At 39.1% G+C, this 16,104-nt stretch overlaps 1 protein-coding gene across 2 annotated transcripts; it reads right to left on the minus strand.

The window, feature by feature from the left end:
• Positions 1-7,374: 7,374 nt before the first annotated feature.
• On the minus strand, positions 7,375-14,079 carry RAB9B (RAB9B, member RAS oncogene family). 2 transcript variants are annotated; one of them, XM_036839080.1, is made up of 3 exons: positions 13,905-14,079; positions 9,180-9,246; positions 7,375-8,192 (listed from the first exon to the last, which is right to left on the minus strand). In XM_036839080.1, exon 3 carries the CDS (start codon positions 8,148-8,150, stop codon positions 7,545-7,547), a length of 606 nt encoding a protein of 201 aa, XP_036694975.1. In that variant the 5' UTR covers positions 8,151-8,192; positions 9,180-9,246; positions 13,905-14,079; the 3' UTR covers positions 7,375-7,544. The 2 variants fall into 2 exon arrangements, with proteins under 2 accessions (XP_036694975.1, XP_036694976.1); XM_036839081.1 differs by having other exon boundaries at positions 13,841-14,079.
• Between the last annotated feature and the right edge of the window lie 2,025 nt (positions 14,080-16,104).

Below are 16,104 nucleotides of genomic sequence, written 5' to 3' on the forward strand. Positions count from 1 at the left end.
GCATTTATTTAGTGGCAGGACTGGGATTTGAACCCAGAAGATTAAAATGTATATGATTACAACAGTGTGAATATAGTAAATGCTACTGCACTGTACACTTTAAGATGGTTAATGTTATGTAATTCTTACTTCAAAAGGCAAAATAAATATTAAAAATCAGAAAAAAATGTATGTGTTTATAGTGTGTGTCAATTTAACTAAATCACAGTATGGTCAACTGGAAAATGCTTAGGACTCAGCTCTTTGACTGGCCGGCTCTGCAACCATGAGCAAGTCATTTCACCCCTCCAGATTCCAGTCTTCCCGTCTATAAAATAAGGGAGAGGTAGACTAGCTGGATGATTTCTAGGCTCTTCTTCAGCTCTTAACAGTCTGCAGTCATGTGTTTAGTCTACCACCGAACACTAACTGGTCTTCTTTGCCCCCTTGTGGGTGAAAGCTGAACTGTTACTATCTCTGTATTCGTGTAAGATTTCAGAATAATCTTCATTAAAATAACAGCAATAAACCCAAATCAAACCAGCCATTTGACATCATGCAGATAAAGAAGAGTGAATGAATATTTTGCTTTCTATCATTTTTTTATCATGGTGGCACAAGCTTAGACTCATAACCTTTCTAAACAAAAATAACTACAGTCTCAAATGTGGTCAGGAAAAAAGGACAGATCAAGTAGGCATTTCTCTCTCCCCCACCATCCTGGTTTTCTATTTTATTAGAACACAACCCTTTCAATAGTCTGTCAGTGGTTTTAAAAATATCATAAACAAAATTAAAAGGGAAGAGATATGGGAGAGGACTGCAGAAAACCAGCAATACAGATAAGATGAAAGGTTAATGCCCATAATATTTATATAAAAAAGGAGTTTCTAGAAATCAATAAGAAACAAAAATGAATGTTCCTCATCCCAAATGGGCTCAGGACTAGAATGGGCTATTTACTCAAGAAAAAATAAAAATAGTCAATAAATAAATACATGAACAACTATTTACTATCAAAGAATGAAAGAAATGCAAATCAAAACATGAGATTATTTTTCATTCATCAAATTAGGCAAATGTGGTTTGTGACGATAATATTCCATGAGAGATTGTTTAGAGAAATAGGCCTTCTCTTATTCAGCTCTCATTGATGTAACTTGGGACAACTTTCTTCTAGAGGGCAATCTGCTAATATATATTAAAAGCCATAAAAATATTCATACTCTTTGGCCCAGAAATTTTACTTACAGGAAATAGAGATGTGAATTAAGATAAATATTAGGGACGTGCACTGCTGCTTTATTTTATAAAAAGGAGACTGTTGGAAAACTACCTAAATGTCTAGCAATAAGTGTTTGTTTACATATATATATTTTAAAAATTTATTTATTTTTTATTTATTTATTTTTGGCTGTGTTGGGTCTTCGTTGCTGTGTGCGGGCTTTCTCTAGTTGCAGTGAGTGGGGGCTACTCTTCATTGTGGTGTGTGGGCTTCTCATTGCTGTGGTTTCTCTTGTTGCAGAGCACAGGCTCTAGGCGTGTGGGCTTAGTAGTTGTGGCTTGCAGGCTCTAGAGCACAGGCCCAGTAGTTGTGGCGCACTAGCTTAGCTGCGGCATGTGGGATCTTCCCAGACTAGGGATCGAACCTGTGTCCCCTGTATTGGCAGGCAGATTCTTAACCACTGTACCACCAGGGAAGTCCCTGATTACATATATTATGGTAAATCCTTCAATAGACTATTTTGCAAGCGTTAAATATAATCCCTAGAAGAATATATAATGACTTAGAGAAAAGTGTCATGTATGTTAAGTGAAAAAGATTACAGTCAGTATGTGCAATATGACATCAATTTTCTTTATTACATAAATATATTAAAACACACACATAACCACACTAAAAAGTAATATTAAAAAAATCTGGTTACCTCAGGATAATAGGATTACAGAAAACTTTTATTTTCTTTGTCTTGTTTTTCTGTTTCTTTTGTCCTTTCTGTTTTTTTTTTACCACAGGTGTGTATAACTTTTGTAATCAGAAAAAAATAAAGACAAAGTTTTAAAGTGTTTACTGGTGACACTGTTTTCCTGTTGGGAAGAAATGGAAAAAGAGACAATTCAAAGGTTATACCAATACTTGTTCATTAGACTCCATATTGAACAATATATTACAGGACACACCCTTGGCTGTTTCTACGGCAGCCAAGAACAATGAAAGAGAAAAGAGAAGAGATGAGCCTGTCTCTTGCTTCTTCACGAATGCACCACAGGAAGGCATGATTTGTATTTTAACTCTAATCAATACAGCTAGCGTTTCTTTCATCAAGGCAACGTTTCTGAAGTCCTTTCCATCAATCAATTAAGTAGAAGAAGCACAGCTTGGCATGTCTGGCTAAAATTCAGGAGTGCTATGGTAAGACTCATTACACATTACACATTTACCCATAATTCATAAAGCATGAAAGGAATTCACAGATTGCTCAAAAATACACTTACTTGTACTCACAGAACCCACCATTTAAAAATGCACTTAAATATGGCTGAACCAAAATTATCTGTGTTGCCTTGGAGAAGACAAAGTGATTTATGAAGACACACAGATCACTGCAGCAGTTCCTATATGACTAAAGGTGATAATTCCTTTACCTCTTGAGCCTCGAAGATGCGTATTCTAGCTGGGAAAGCACTAAATAAACCTTCAACCCCCTCCAAAAAAAAAAAAAGCCCTCACCAATCCTCACACAAACATCACCACCTCCATCAGCAAAATAAAAGCCAGATCTTTGCTTACCAGTTTTTGCAAACATACCAATAAGGGGACATTTAATAATTTAATAACTTTACTTTCATTCTTTATGCCTAGTTTCTATCATTATCCTTTCCTTCTCCTAAAGAGAAAAGAGTAAAGAATGGGGGCTTTATTGGTGATTTTAACTTGAGGAAATTAAAAAGACAGCAAAAAAAAAGGTAACTCTGAATGGTGATGGATATATTAATTAGCTTGATTGTGGTGATTATTTCACAGTGTATACATGTATCAAATCATCAAGTGGAACACCTTAAATATATACAACTCTTATTTGTCAATCATACCTCAATAAAGCTGGGGGAAAAAAGAGACCAGTTTGGAAAAAAACATACACATATATGAATATTTTATCAAAAAATGTATCAGTTTATCTGCCCTAAAATCAAGTGTAAGAAAAGCACTCTGCGGTAATGAATCCTACATCTCCATAGCAAGGAGGTAAAAAAGTGAAATGATTATCTGGATCACCGAGGTAAAAATATATATATATTGCACTTAGAACTACTACAGGTAATTCAAATGAAAGTAGAGATGCCACTCCCAGCCTGAAATTACTCAGATTGGTGCTTCAATTTTTCCAGTGTGTTTTAAAAATTTAATTATAGAATTGAGGAGAAACCATCTATTCCACACCTTCCACTTCCTGGAAGAACCATAGCCAAACTATTTCCAAAATATGAAAATCTATACTATTTCTTTTCCTTCCTTCCTTTCTTTCTCTCTTCCTTTCCTTCTTTCTTTTTCTTTCTTTCTTCTTTCCTTTCTTTCTCTTTCTCTCTCTCTCTCTCTCTCTCATTCTTAGGATTTGCTCTCTTTACAGCTTTCATATATAACATACATCAGAGTTAATTATATTTCTCATGCTATACATTACATCCCTAGGACTTATTTATCTTATAACTGGAAGTTTGAACTTTTTGACTGCCTTCATTCAATCCCGCCCCTGCCTCCCACTATACCATTTCTTGAGACATAAAGAGAAAGAGATTTCCTACTGGGCTATGAATCAGGTAGAAAACCTGCAAAGACAGAAAGTTAGTTTTCTGCTTTTAAAGTATCAGTTTTGGCTGAGCAAATCCTTTTTAAGAGCTTATAAACCTATGACCTTTTAGCCTAAAAGTTACATCATTATAGCCTAATCAAAAGGATTTCGGGTGCTGTAGTTGAGGTTGGTCTGATAACTTGTTAAATGATTATCCTTAGCGATGGAAACAGTACATGTGGCAAAAAAAATCTGTTTTTTACCCGCTGTGATTTCGACTGCCCAAAGTTCCAATAGGCAAAAATAGAGGGAGGGGAGAAGAGGGCTAAATCTGTGACAGATGGAATCACTGTAATGTAATTATGTGCTGTGGAGAGACTTGTGTCTGTAATTTAAAAGTCACCACTACGTACTGTATATTCAAGCCGTTCGATGCTAATCCAAGTCTCTTTAAAGTCCAATATGTGAGAAGCAACAGAACAGAATATTTAACAAAATTATCCTTTGCTTTCTGATTTGTTTTGCCTATATTTTCATGTTTTCCTAAGATCTGGACAGTATTCCAGTCAAGAAAATGAAGGGAATATGTATATTCTGTTTATATTTTGTGATGGTCTAATTTTGTTTTAAATTATAATGAAGATATAAAGTGGAGAGTCAAGATCCAAGTTCTAGTTCCAATACTCTTCATGTATTTAAAAAATGGCATAAAATAAAAGGAACTTCCCCACCTTAATCTTTTGAGTTTGTTTCCCAATCAGTAGAATGGTATCTGTCTGATCAGTAGGTAGTGGCTGCTTGGAGTACCATGTGAAAAAATGATCCAGAGCCACATGTAGGGCAGCCTGAAAGAGTGACTTGATTGATAAATACTCTCTGTCACTCCCACCAGTTGCTCAAAAAGGGAAAGGGAGAAAAGAAGCACAAACATTGTATACTGGTTATTCAAAATGCACTTTTTATTCACTTTAACACAGATGATATTTTTACAGTTGAAACAAAATATCTGATACACAATTTTGAGTTTTTAGCAGCACCTGCAACAAGAGGATTGTGGAATACCTCAGGGTAAAGTAGAGATGGCTGAGGCAGGCACAAATTAACCTGAAATTCATCAATCCACTGAAGACATATGGAATCTGAGGCCCCCTGAATGTTAGCCCAACACATGAAAATAAATTAAATAGATATTCTGTATGATGTTTTAATGGACCATTGAAAAACAATATAGTTCCAATTAGAAATATCTTGTTCCAAAAAATCTAGTGTTCATTTAAAAAAAAAAACACCTACTGAAAATATTGCACTGCACATTCTAGAGTAAACAATTTCTAAGCCTATATGCACAGTTTCTTGTACTCACAGATTTCAGCCTTTGGTGTTTTTTTTAATTTTACCCAAACTATATGTCCACAACCCACTGAGTATTACTCACCAAAATGCCACTATTTTTTGTCACTGAATATTAAGTGCTTTCATTAAGATATTGTGTAGTGATATGGCAGAAAAAAAATTGGTATGGCTAAGAGGAAAGGGGCTTCAAATGACTTAACACTTGTCTATGGACAGGAGGCCTATGAATGGGATACCTAAGTAATTTTTTTTACTTAAATGATCACATGCCATTCTAATAGTGACAAGTACTTTTGTGAGTGGATGGAGGTCTTTATGAAGGCCTGAGATCTACAAATAGAAACTATTATAAGCAGAGTGCAAGTAGAAAGAGAAGGCCCCAGGTCTCATGCACTTAAAAACAATTAGCATTTAATAGTTCCGACATACATATTTTCACCCTAACATGATTGTAGCAAAATGATCATAGAACTTGGAAACCAGTGTGGCTGGCTATAGGCATAGGCAGGATAGAGACCAATACTTAAGAGCTGTGGGGTCCCAGTTCTGGCTTTGACTTCTGGCATCAAAATTAGTTGGACAATGGGGTCTGGACTATATTTAAATTGGAAATATTGAGCATTACTGGGTTAAAATATCATCTTCCACTTATCAATGTGGCCAAAAAGTCCCAGAGCTCTTAAAGCACATAAGGTCCCACATGTAAGGCTGATTCCATATGTGGCTACAATGGAGAGTTCTAGGCTATATTCCTGTGAAAGCTCCTGCCCCCTTCCCAACCTAGGTCTCTTTTTGGGGTCATTTCTAACTGTCTCTCACTACCTTGGGTCACTATTTTTATCATAGACGTTGTAAAAGTATAGATTAAAAGCTATGCAGGACAAATATATCAACTGACAAGAGCTAGCTGCATATTCATAATATAGTATATAGCTGGCAGTCATGGTAATCAAAATTTGACAAACTGTTTTTGTATTTTAATATGGTATCTTCAGGATGTTTATATTGGGCACATAATGATTACTCAGAGCTCAAGAATTTTTCCTGCCATAGTGCAAAAGCAAAAGAAAGAGCTATGTAGTTGCTGTTAAATGCTGATCCCAGAGTAGTTTGAGAAATTTTAAAGTCCCTTTCCATAGTCTTAGCTGTTGTCTTAAGATATATCTAACTATAACATGGCACTGAAACATAGTTTGTAGCTCGTAGATTCCTAGAACTCAGAGCTGGAAGGGACCTTAAACCAAACATCTAGCCAGTACAGAAATTATTTTTATGATATTTTAACAGATGGTCATCCAGCATCTTGAATATTTTCACTGGAAGGGGGTTCACTATTAAGGCAGTCCATTTTATTGTTGGACAACTCTCATAAGTTCATTCTAATGCTGGGTTAAAGTATGTTCTCTTGTTACTTTCAACGTCCTAGTTTGGCCAGCTCAACATACAGTGCATACAAGAAATCAGTTCCTTCTTCTACAATAAATATTCGAGTTACGGAACCTTAGGAGAAAAGCCCAGTATCCTCCAACCTGTTCTGAAGGCTTCTCTGAGAGCACAGTATGGTGGACCAAAGGACCATCAAAATTATGAGCAGAGTGCACTGCATCCAAAGCCATATACTAAGCAGCATTGCTAAATTAATAAGAGGTTGTCAGAGAAGCAACATCCCTGTGCAGCGAAAGTAGACTTATGAAGTGAAAGCAGACCAACCTTTTACTTGCAAGGGTGGTTGGCATATTTAAACATAATCCATTCACTAGGACCCTGTTACTTCAAACACAAGGAGTATAATAAATCTCCAGTGTCATTAGTGTATCTCTTATTGAGATGGTATTTTTTTGAAAAGCTCAGATGGGAGCAAACCGTACATAAGGATTTAAACAAGGCAGTGTACATCATTATACTTTTGCATTCCTAATCATTACAACCTCTTTATAATTCAAGCTTAGGACATCCTAGTTTGCATTATAATCTTTATTGTAATACGACTCAGAGTCTTATTTTTTTCCCCTTTGGCAGACATGTCAGAAACTGCTTGGCAAGAGTTGATGGTGACATTTGTTAGTTGATTAATGGAATGCTTTAAGGGATAGCTGTAGCTCTTTAACTCCTTCATGCGGCTGGGTTCTAAGTTTAAACTGTGATTTGAAAAATATCTAAATCTTTCAGAACTAAAGCTTTCTGAAATGTCCTGAAACACACAAGAAGGAAATAGCAGAAATCACGCAAAATACACTTGGCTTGATAAAGCTTTTTTTTTTTTTTTTTAATCGCTCTACAACTTCAATTTGAAAGGCTCTGATTTACAATCATAACCTTATCTCTTACTCTTTTGTATGTGTGTGCAGTCTTAGAGGGGCACAGTTATTCTTACACTACTCACTGACCAGTTGGGGCACACTTTTAAAAGGCTTCCCACTTTTAACAGCATGAAGATCCTGCTTTGGAACCACTGTTCAAGTCAATAGTGTGACCTAACATGCAATGCTCCAGCTGTTCCTCTACAGCTAACACCTGCCTGACAGCTTCTTCAAAGGCCACTGTCACATTAGTATCATCTTTGGCACTTGTTTCTAGATAAGGGTAATCTCCATTCTCCATGCACCAGGCCTGTGCCTCCTCAGTAGTCACTTGCCTATCCTCTTTGTCTACTTTGTTACCCAGAACTACAAAGGGGAAGTGCTCAGGGTCTTTCACATCTGCGTAGTAGATGAATTCTTTCTGCCAATTACCAAGGTTCTCAAAGCTCTGCCGGTCATCCACGCTGAAAGTCAAGAGGCAGCAGTCTGCTCCCCTGTAGAAGGGTGTCCTAAGGCTCTTGAAGCGTTCCTGCCCTGCAGTGTCCCAGATCTGGAGAGTTACAAAACGTCCATCTACCTCCAGATCTCGATTTAAGAACTCTACCCCTATGGTGTGAAAAGCCTGGGAGTCAAATTTATTGGTTACATAACGGTTCATGAGCGAGCTTTTCCCAACTCCACCATCACCCAAGAGAATGACCTTTAAGAGCAGGGATTTCCCACTCATTGTTGTAGCACCAGATGGAGAAGAGTTTATAACCAAGAGAACCTGAAAATAAAAGAAAAAGTAGAAGGGAAAACAGTTAAACCTGAAACTGAAATCAACTTCATAGTAAATTTCTCTGAATTACAAGGCCTTATTATTTAACTTCTCTTAATTCATGCTCATTAAATGATATAGTACAGCAGAAGGAATAAAACTCTTTTTCCGTAAGGGAGAAAATATGTCTTGTTTTTCTGAAGTCTCTTGCCTGTGCCAGGAAAATGGCTGAATGCCATGCATAAATGGACTAGCAGATGGTGCTGTCATCTGGTTCAGTTCTGACCCTATTCTAGGGGAGAAAGCCTAGAACAGGAATGCTACTCAAATGTGTAACATATTAGCTTCTGGTTTGGACAGTTCCAAACAAGAGGCAAAGAGTATGAAATTGATTAGAGGGGTTTGAAGTCTGTTCCTGATGGACCCAAGAACTGTTGAGGAGAGAAAGCTGTGTAAGCTGGAATCTTGATTCTCTTAGTAGAGGTTTAGGTTAGAATTACATTGGACCCCAGAACTTGGAAAAGAGAAAAAGATCAGGTTTCTTCAGGCATTTGCCCCATTATACTTGCATTGATATGGATACCCTCACAAGTAAAAGATCTTCCATAATCTTTTCTTCATGGAACAATGGCACTCAAGTTGATGATTGTTGATTGGTATCATTATAACAGCTATCACTGAAGAAGAAAATCTTGAATAGCTTATTAATTTCTGGATTTAGGTTCTAATTCCATAATAACACCAATCAAAACATACTGTAAACTCTAAACAGCTAATAATTATACAGTATCCTTCTTGTTACCTCCACATTCTGTACATGAAATACCTAGAATGCATCTTAAAATAAAAAGATCAAATGTTTACTGAACAACTACCTTGTACTAGATTTTGTTAGGTTCTTTCAAACGAGGTCCATTGTGGGAACTCAACAGTGATGATCAAATAAAAACATATAATATATATACCTACCTAGTTGAGAATAAAATGTAAACCTACCCAGTTGGGTCTTTGTCACAATCTTAGTCTTTTTCTTGTTGTTGCTATATTCTTTCTTTTTAGGATTCTAAAAAACAGATTGGGAAACATTATTTATAAAAATTTATGTAAAATAAAGTTAAGGCTATCTATATATAAATATACTCAAGTCAGGAAAAAAAAAAACAGACCAACCTCAACTTACCTACAGAGGATGCTTTTCACAAATATACTTGAGAGTTCAAATACTACAAATACCTAACATGGACAAAATAATTTTATTGCATGGACTTTAACTTGTCCTAACTTGAGTGTACTTTATATGATTTTTTAAAGTTTTATATTGTCTCTCTATTGAGCTTTCCATTCAAAGTAAAAGTAAATCAAAGAAAGTAGATGATATTCACAATAGATGATATTCAGGAAAGAGAAAGCACAGAGGAGTGTAAGATATGTTGAAATTCTAAGTCAGAGATGAAACTCCTTACCTTTCTACCTACCAATGTTCCCATCTCCAAGAAAGTTATTAATGCATTCAGCCTTGAGGGTGTCTCTGCAACTGATTCCACAAGATCAGAGAAGAAAAAATATGTTTGGGGACTCCTTGTTTACAATATATAATCTTGGCTAATTATTTTACTCATTAATTTCAGTCATCTGTCTTGAACACAGGTTTTAGCATTTAACTGGCTTTATTAAATTCCAACACAACTTCATTTAAAATTATAGTTAATTATGGCAAGTGTCTTATTTCAGCAGCATCAAGAGTACTGTTCTAAAAAGAAAAAACAGTTCCTACATTTGCTGAGTGTTCTTTCTTACTGAGGAATAAAGAAGCTTTTAAGAAATCTCTGCTGCTTAACAATCTCATGTTATTTTTTTCAAATGTAGAAAAAGAATATAATAAGGGATTCATCAGAGATCTAAATCAGTAATTATGAATTTAAATAATGTCTTTTAAACTGATAGGTTTTATCCTCCTTCTTGGTCTATATCTATTCTAAAAAAATTTTCAAGTTTCCTACAATTCCTGATTTTTGTCCTGTTTTTTCTTCTGCTCTCAAATTGCTGTCTTTGGAACTAGCTCAAGTAACAAACATTTCTTTAAATGGAGATGAACCAAGTGTTAGCACACTTCTTTTTTATACTGGTCTGTAGGATAATTTTACAGAGCAGAACTCTTGAACTCTCACTTGAAGGAAGTACAAACTTGGGCACAATATTGACAGTATTACGCGCCCATGCCAAGTGAGCTTCCTTAAGTTCCTAGCAAACAGGTGTCCATATCATTAAACGGCTCACTAACTCTACCTTCCCGGCTGCTGCGAATAAACGCAAATGACGGGTCAAGGACTGAGTGAATATGGAAACCAAATACTCGGCTCCAGGAATCATGAAGTATTAATAACTATCTGAGATATTGCTGCCTTTGCTCGTGCATCCCCTATTTGGTCATGTGCACACATAACTTCTGGGTGCATAGGGTCTATACCAGGGAAGAACAATGCAGTTCAGTGTCAAGTGCACTGGGCTGGCAGCAATCAGGACAGTCTTCATCACTGCTTTCCCATTCATTGATTTTATGAACTTGGACAGGTCACTTAATCTTGCTGTGTTTATTCCTATATAAAAATAGAGCTGGTAATACCTGCCCTACTTAACTCACAGGATTTGGGAGGAAACAACTTAGGAAGTTTGCAAAGATTTGTAAGCACTTACTGAAATTTTTAGTTTGGTATTTTTGTTCCTCTTGCTCTCCACCTCCTTTCATTCACTGGTGGGGGCCTTGTGACTCAATATTAACCTTTCTCAGAAAGCGCCTGCCAGTGGGAGGATAACAATTCTTCCTTTTCTCTTTCTTCCATATCTGAGAATGCCTTGTTCCCCAACAGTTTTGAGCATTTGCATATACCACAGAATCTCAGCGTTGGAGGGACCTTAAGGGTCTTCTTGTCCAATCCTGAAACTGATGCTTGAGAAAACATTTGAGTGCCTCTTGTGTGCTGTGTCCTTACTAAGGTGACCCTACACTTTCCTCTGCTGTCTCCAACTCCCATTTATTTGCTGGAGGTAAAAATGAATACAGTTAGGCTTGTCTCCTTGCTTTCAGTCACTAAATCCTGATGATTTTTCTTTGCAATATCCTTTTCTAGTCTTCTGCTACCATCCTCATTTTGGTCCACATCTCCTTGTATCTAATCTACTGTGAAAGCTTCCTGGCTCTTCTGTCCCTGCCTCTAGTTTCTCCCTATCTAATCTACTTTGCAAAGCGTCATCGCTTGAGCACCCACTGAATGTAGACCCTGTTGGAAATCATACATGTTTAAGGCAAGGTCTTACCCTCAAGGAGTTTATAAATTCACATATAAGCTTCAGATCTCATAGTTTACAGTTGAAATAGTATCATTATACTGTCTTATTTTGTTAACAAAATCTTTTTTTTCTGCACAACCAAATTCTAAATTCCTGGATCATAAGGCCCTAGTCTGTATGTGTCTTTGAAGCCTCTTCATGCAGCACCAGAGTCCTCCATATGGATAATCAATAAATATTTGTTTATTAATTAGATAAGTACCCAGAACTAATGCCTCTGAATTGATGCACAGGTACAACAGATCCACAGTTCTGTAAGGTATCCAAATATTATTATTTACAAGGTGACTAAAGAGCAGAAGTTATGGACTTATCTGGATCACTTTCTAGATGGGACTTAACAGGAATTCCACCTGTTGAAAACCAGTGGAAATGCTCCAGTTTCCCTTCATCTCCCTTCACATTTAAAAAATAAATATATAAATTTCTCCACTCCCACCAAAAACAAGAGCAGAATAATTATCTCCACATTATGTTTACAGTGGCTGCTGGCATCCCCATCATCACCATCATCATCATCCTCATTTGAGTGTGATATCCTTTAGTACATACTTAAATTAAAAAGAACTAGCACAGTACAAAAGCAAACCAGACAATATTTTTTCTCCCCCAAAATACGCCAAATTTAAATCAAAACTTAAAAGAAGATAGCATTAAGTAGGCAAAGGAATTCTTTGATAACCCTAAGTACATTTAATAGGAAAGTCAACTCCCTTAAGGATCCCATATCAGGTTAGGATTTGGACTAAAATGTTTATTCTAATTTTGATCCTATTCAGAGAAAGATCTGGCTTTAAATGATTCAAATATCCCAGAGATGCCATTCCCCTTTCCTACCCCACTCCCCAAAACAGAGTAACAATCATTCTCTAAGGATAGTTTATTCACTGTTTTTTTCCCAATTAGGGTCTACGTCTTGGACAGTAAGGTGAATTAGAAATTGATATAACTGATACTCCCTAGCTTTCTTTGTTCAACACACTTGAAACTTTCTGAATTTGCTGTGTCTGCACCCACACAGGCTTATTAAAATTACTGTATTTAGTTGGGGATGCTTGGGGGTGGGGATGGAGGTGAGGGAGGAGGCAGTACAATGATAAGAAGGAGGTTGAACCTTTGAAAATAGTACATTTTAGTGTGATAATGATGAAAAAGAAAAGCAAACTGGCAACACCAGTTCGGTTGCCATGGGTAGAATGATGCTCAAATCCATAGTGCAGATTGTTTGGGAGCAAGTTTTGAGAGGGATGTGTACTACAGGGCTAAGGGTGGGGGAAGAGAAACAGGGGAGGGCTAGGCAGTGGGTGAGAGTGGCCCTGGTGGCAATCTGCACAGGCGAGGAGCCGTAGTTAGAGCTGTGGGGAAAGCCCATCTTATGGTGACACACCGGTTGAGGCTCTTCAACTCGCTGTTGATTCCTGGAACAATATTTGGAAATACTGCACTGGAGAACTGGGTGGGGCTTTCTTTAATCTACGTAAAAATCAATACAAATAAGAAATGATTGGATTTTGAGACCCTCTACCTTAAATGGTGTAGATTGTTTCCAATACAACCTGATGCGTGGGGCTGGGGCTGGGGGAGGGTTCCGTAGCAGGGAAGCCCTCTGATGCACTGGATTCATTTTGTAGAGCTAACAAGTTATCAGCTACATCTATACTCTGAGTGCAAATGCCACAGCTGTCATTCCGCAGCTGTCATGCATATTCCTACATTTATGCCCATATTTATATCCTACATGCAACTAGAAGCGTCCAATGTGGAATTTCACCTCCAACATTTCACTCCTCACAACGACAGCTCTGGGGCTGTGAGCCCGAAGGCACACTAGATAGCAATTTGGCACTGTCCACAGGTCACTTCTTCCTGAGTAGACCGCCTGGAGACGAATAGGTAAGGTTTGGGTGACATTAAGTGAGCAGGGTACAGGGAAAAGAAGCTTCCTTAGGAGGCTGGGAACGCTGGCATCTCCATGACAGGGGTACTGTTAGCATCGGGGACCCAGAAAGTGATATGTCACGCATAGTTCCAACTACCTCGGACCCAGGTAGTCTCACCTCGCCCCCCAGCTCTGAGAACCAGCAGCTGTGGCGCATGCGCACTGAGCCACGCCCGCTCCCCACAGAGCCCTGCGCCTCTCTGCCGGGCTTTGGCAGCTGCTCTTGATTACTCAGCAACGCCCCCCTCCACCGTCACCCACCCACCCCCCAACTCCGACCCCGCGGCGCCTAGGCCCCTTTCCCAAGATGCAACTGCCCCCAGGGGATCACCCAGACCTCCCTCTCTCCCTCTGGCCCCGGGCCTCCCACCTTCTGGCCTCCCGCGTCCTCTGGCCGCTAAGCCACTCTCGCTGCCCCCGCACCGGCACCTTACCCAACACAATGGGAGAGAGGCGGGAGAGGGCCGCGGGGGCCAGGCCGGTCAGCTCTGCGTGCCGGCAGTCCGGCTCTTCGGCGACACCGTCACTGCTCCTGCCGCCTCCTCGTCCTCAACGAGGCGGCAAGTGCAGCTTGGACCTAGGTGGCCTGACAGCTGCCGCTCGCGCCCGCTGCTGCCGCCGCGCAGCGTCTCGCGCCCGCGCCCGCCAGGGGAGGGGGCGGGGCCCGCACCGCCTCCTCGCGCCCCTTTTTCGGCGCCAGGGACCCGGGGTAGACGCCTCCCGCCCTCGCGCGTCGAGAGCGCTCCCTGGCTCGCTCACACTTCTTTCATGATCAGTGTCCAACCCTGGTCTCCTTTGTCCTCCTCCTCTCCCCTTGCAGATCAGTAGGCACAGCGACAATGGACCGTCAAATATTGCTCTCCCACTTAGCTCCTCTGTAGCCACAGCCCCATTTCTGGCAATTACTCTTCGACCTACCTCATTTATCCTACCTCCAAACCCTCTGCTTTTGCCAAGAGGATAGCACATACACACTCTTGTTTAAAATAACTCAGGGAAACACATGATCACGAAACATTACTAGGCCCTCTAGCTGGCTACTGCTCATGAAATTCTCATGGCAATCCAAAAGGAAAGGTTCACATCTGTAGCTCAGGCATAGAAGACACACTGCCATTTACCCTTACAGGTTACCGTTCTAGAGGGCCATCCTAAGAGCATTATCTGAGGTTCCCAGAAATGTTGCTGGGGTAGAATGCAATGTTCCAATTGTGCCTAGCCACCCAACCAGTCATTTCTTTTTGTCTCCTGTGCCCCTCTGGTTCCTCCAACTAATTCGTGATTTTTTCCCCTGAAATCAAAGGAGGGTGGAGCTCCTGGGGTCATTTAGCCTGCACTCCATCTCTGTCAGGCAGATTCATCTTTGAAGCTTCCCTGTTGTCTGATAACCCGTCCCTAAAGTGGCACTATGCCTCACTCTCCACGTGCCCCGTCATGGCCCTCACGCACCCTCCCTCTACCTAGGCCACGCTCTTTCTGCCTCTTCCCAAGTCAACCACTCAGTCAATTCCATAAACCCCAGCTTAAATGTCATTTTCTCAGGGTAACCTCAACCCCAGAATAGAGTAAGTGCCCCGATTTATTCTCTTGTAGCCTCCTATATAGCCTGCTGTACTTTTCTTTGTAATACTTAGCAGTTTATGATGAGATATTTATTTAAAAATTTTTTAATTAAAAAAATTTTAGGGGCTTCCCTGGTGGCGCAGTGGTTAAGAATCCGCCTGCCAATGCAGGGGACACGGGTTCGACCCCTGGTCCGGGAAGATCCCACATGCCGCGGGGCAACTGGGCCCGTGAGCCACAACTACTGAGCCTACGCATCTGGAGCCTGTGCTCCACCAACAAGAGGCCCGCGCACCGCGATGAAGAGTGGCCCCCACTCGTCGCAACTAGAGAAAGCCCTCACACAGAAACGAAGACCCAACACAGCCAAAAATAAATAAATAAAAATAAATAAATTTATAAAAAAAATTTTTTAATTGAAGTATAGTTGATATACAATATTGTATAAGTTACAGGTGTACAACATAGTGATTCAGAATTTTAAAGGTTATACTCCATTTATAGTTATTATAAAATATTGGTTAAATTCTCTGTGTTGTAAAATATATCCTTGTAGCTTATTTTATACATAATAGTTTGTACCTCTTAATCCCTTACCCCCATCTTGCTGCTTCCTTCTTCCCTCTCCGCACTGGTAACCACTAGTTTGTTCTCTCTGTGAGTCTGCTTTTTTTTTTTTTTATTATATTCACTGGTTGGTTTCATTTTTTAGATTCCACATGTAAGTGATATCATACGGTATTTGTCTTTTTCTGTCTGACTTATTTCACTTAGCATAATACCTTCCAAGTCCACCTATGTTGTTGCGAATGGCAAAATTTCATTCTTTTTTACAGCTGAGTAGTATTCCTATATATATATTATATATTTATATATATATATATAATATATATATATACACACCACATCTTGTTTGTCCATTCATCTGTTGATGGACACTTACACTTAGGTTGCTTCCATATCTTGGCAATTGTAAATAATGTTGCTATGAACATTGGGGTGTGTGCATCTTTTTGAATTAGTGTTTTCCCTTCTTTTTGGATATGTGCCCAGGAGTGGAATTGCTGGGTA

Source organism: Balaenoptera musculus, chromosome X (genome assembly GCF_009873245.2).
Source record: "Balaenoptera musculus isolate JJ_BM4_2016_0621 chromosome X, mBalMus1.pri.v3, whole genome shotgun sequence".
Classification (NCBI taxonomy): domain Eukaryota; kingdom Metazoa; phylum Chordata; class Mammalia; order Artiodactyla; family Balaenopteridae; genus Balaenoptera; species Balaenoptera musculus.

What these genes read in the sequence shown, in the direction of transcription:
- RAB9B (XM_036839080.1), bottom strand. Translation starts at nt 8,150, where the DNA reads ATGAGTGGGAAATCCCTGCTCTTAAAGGTCATTCTCTTGGGTGATGGT.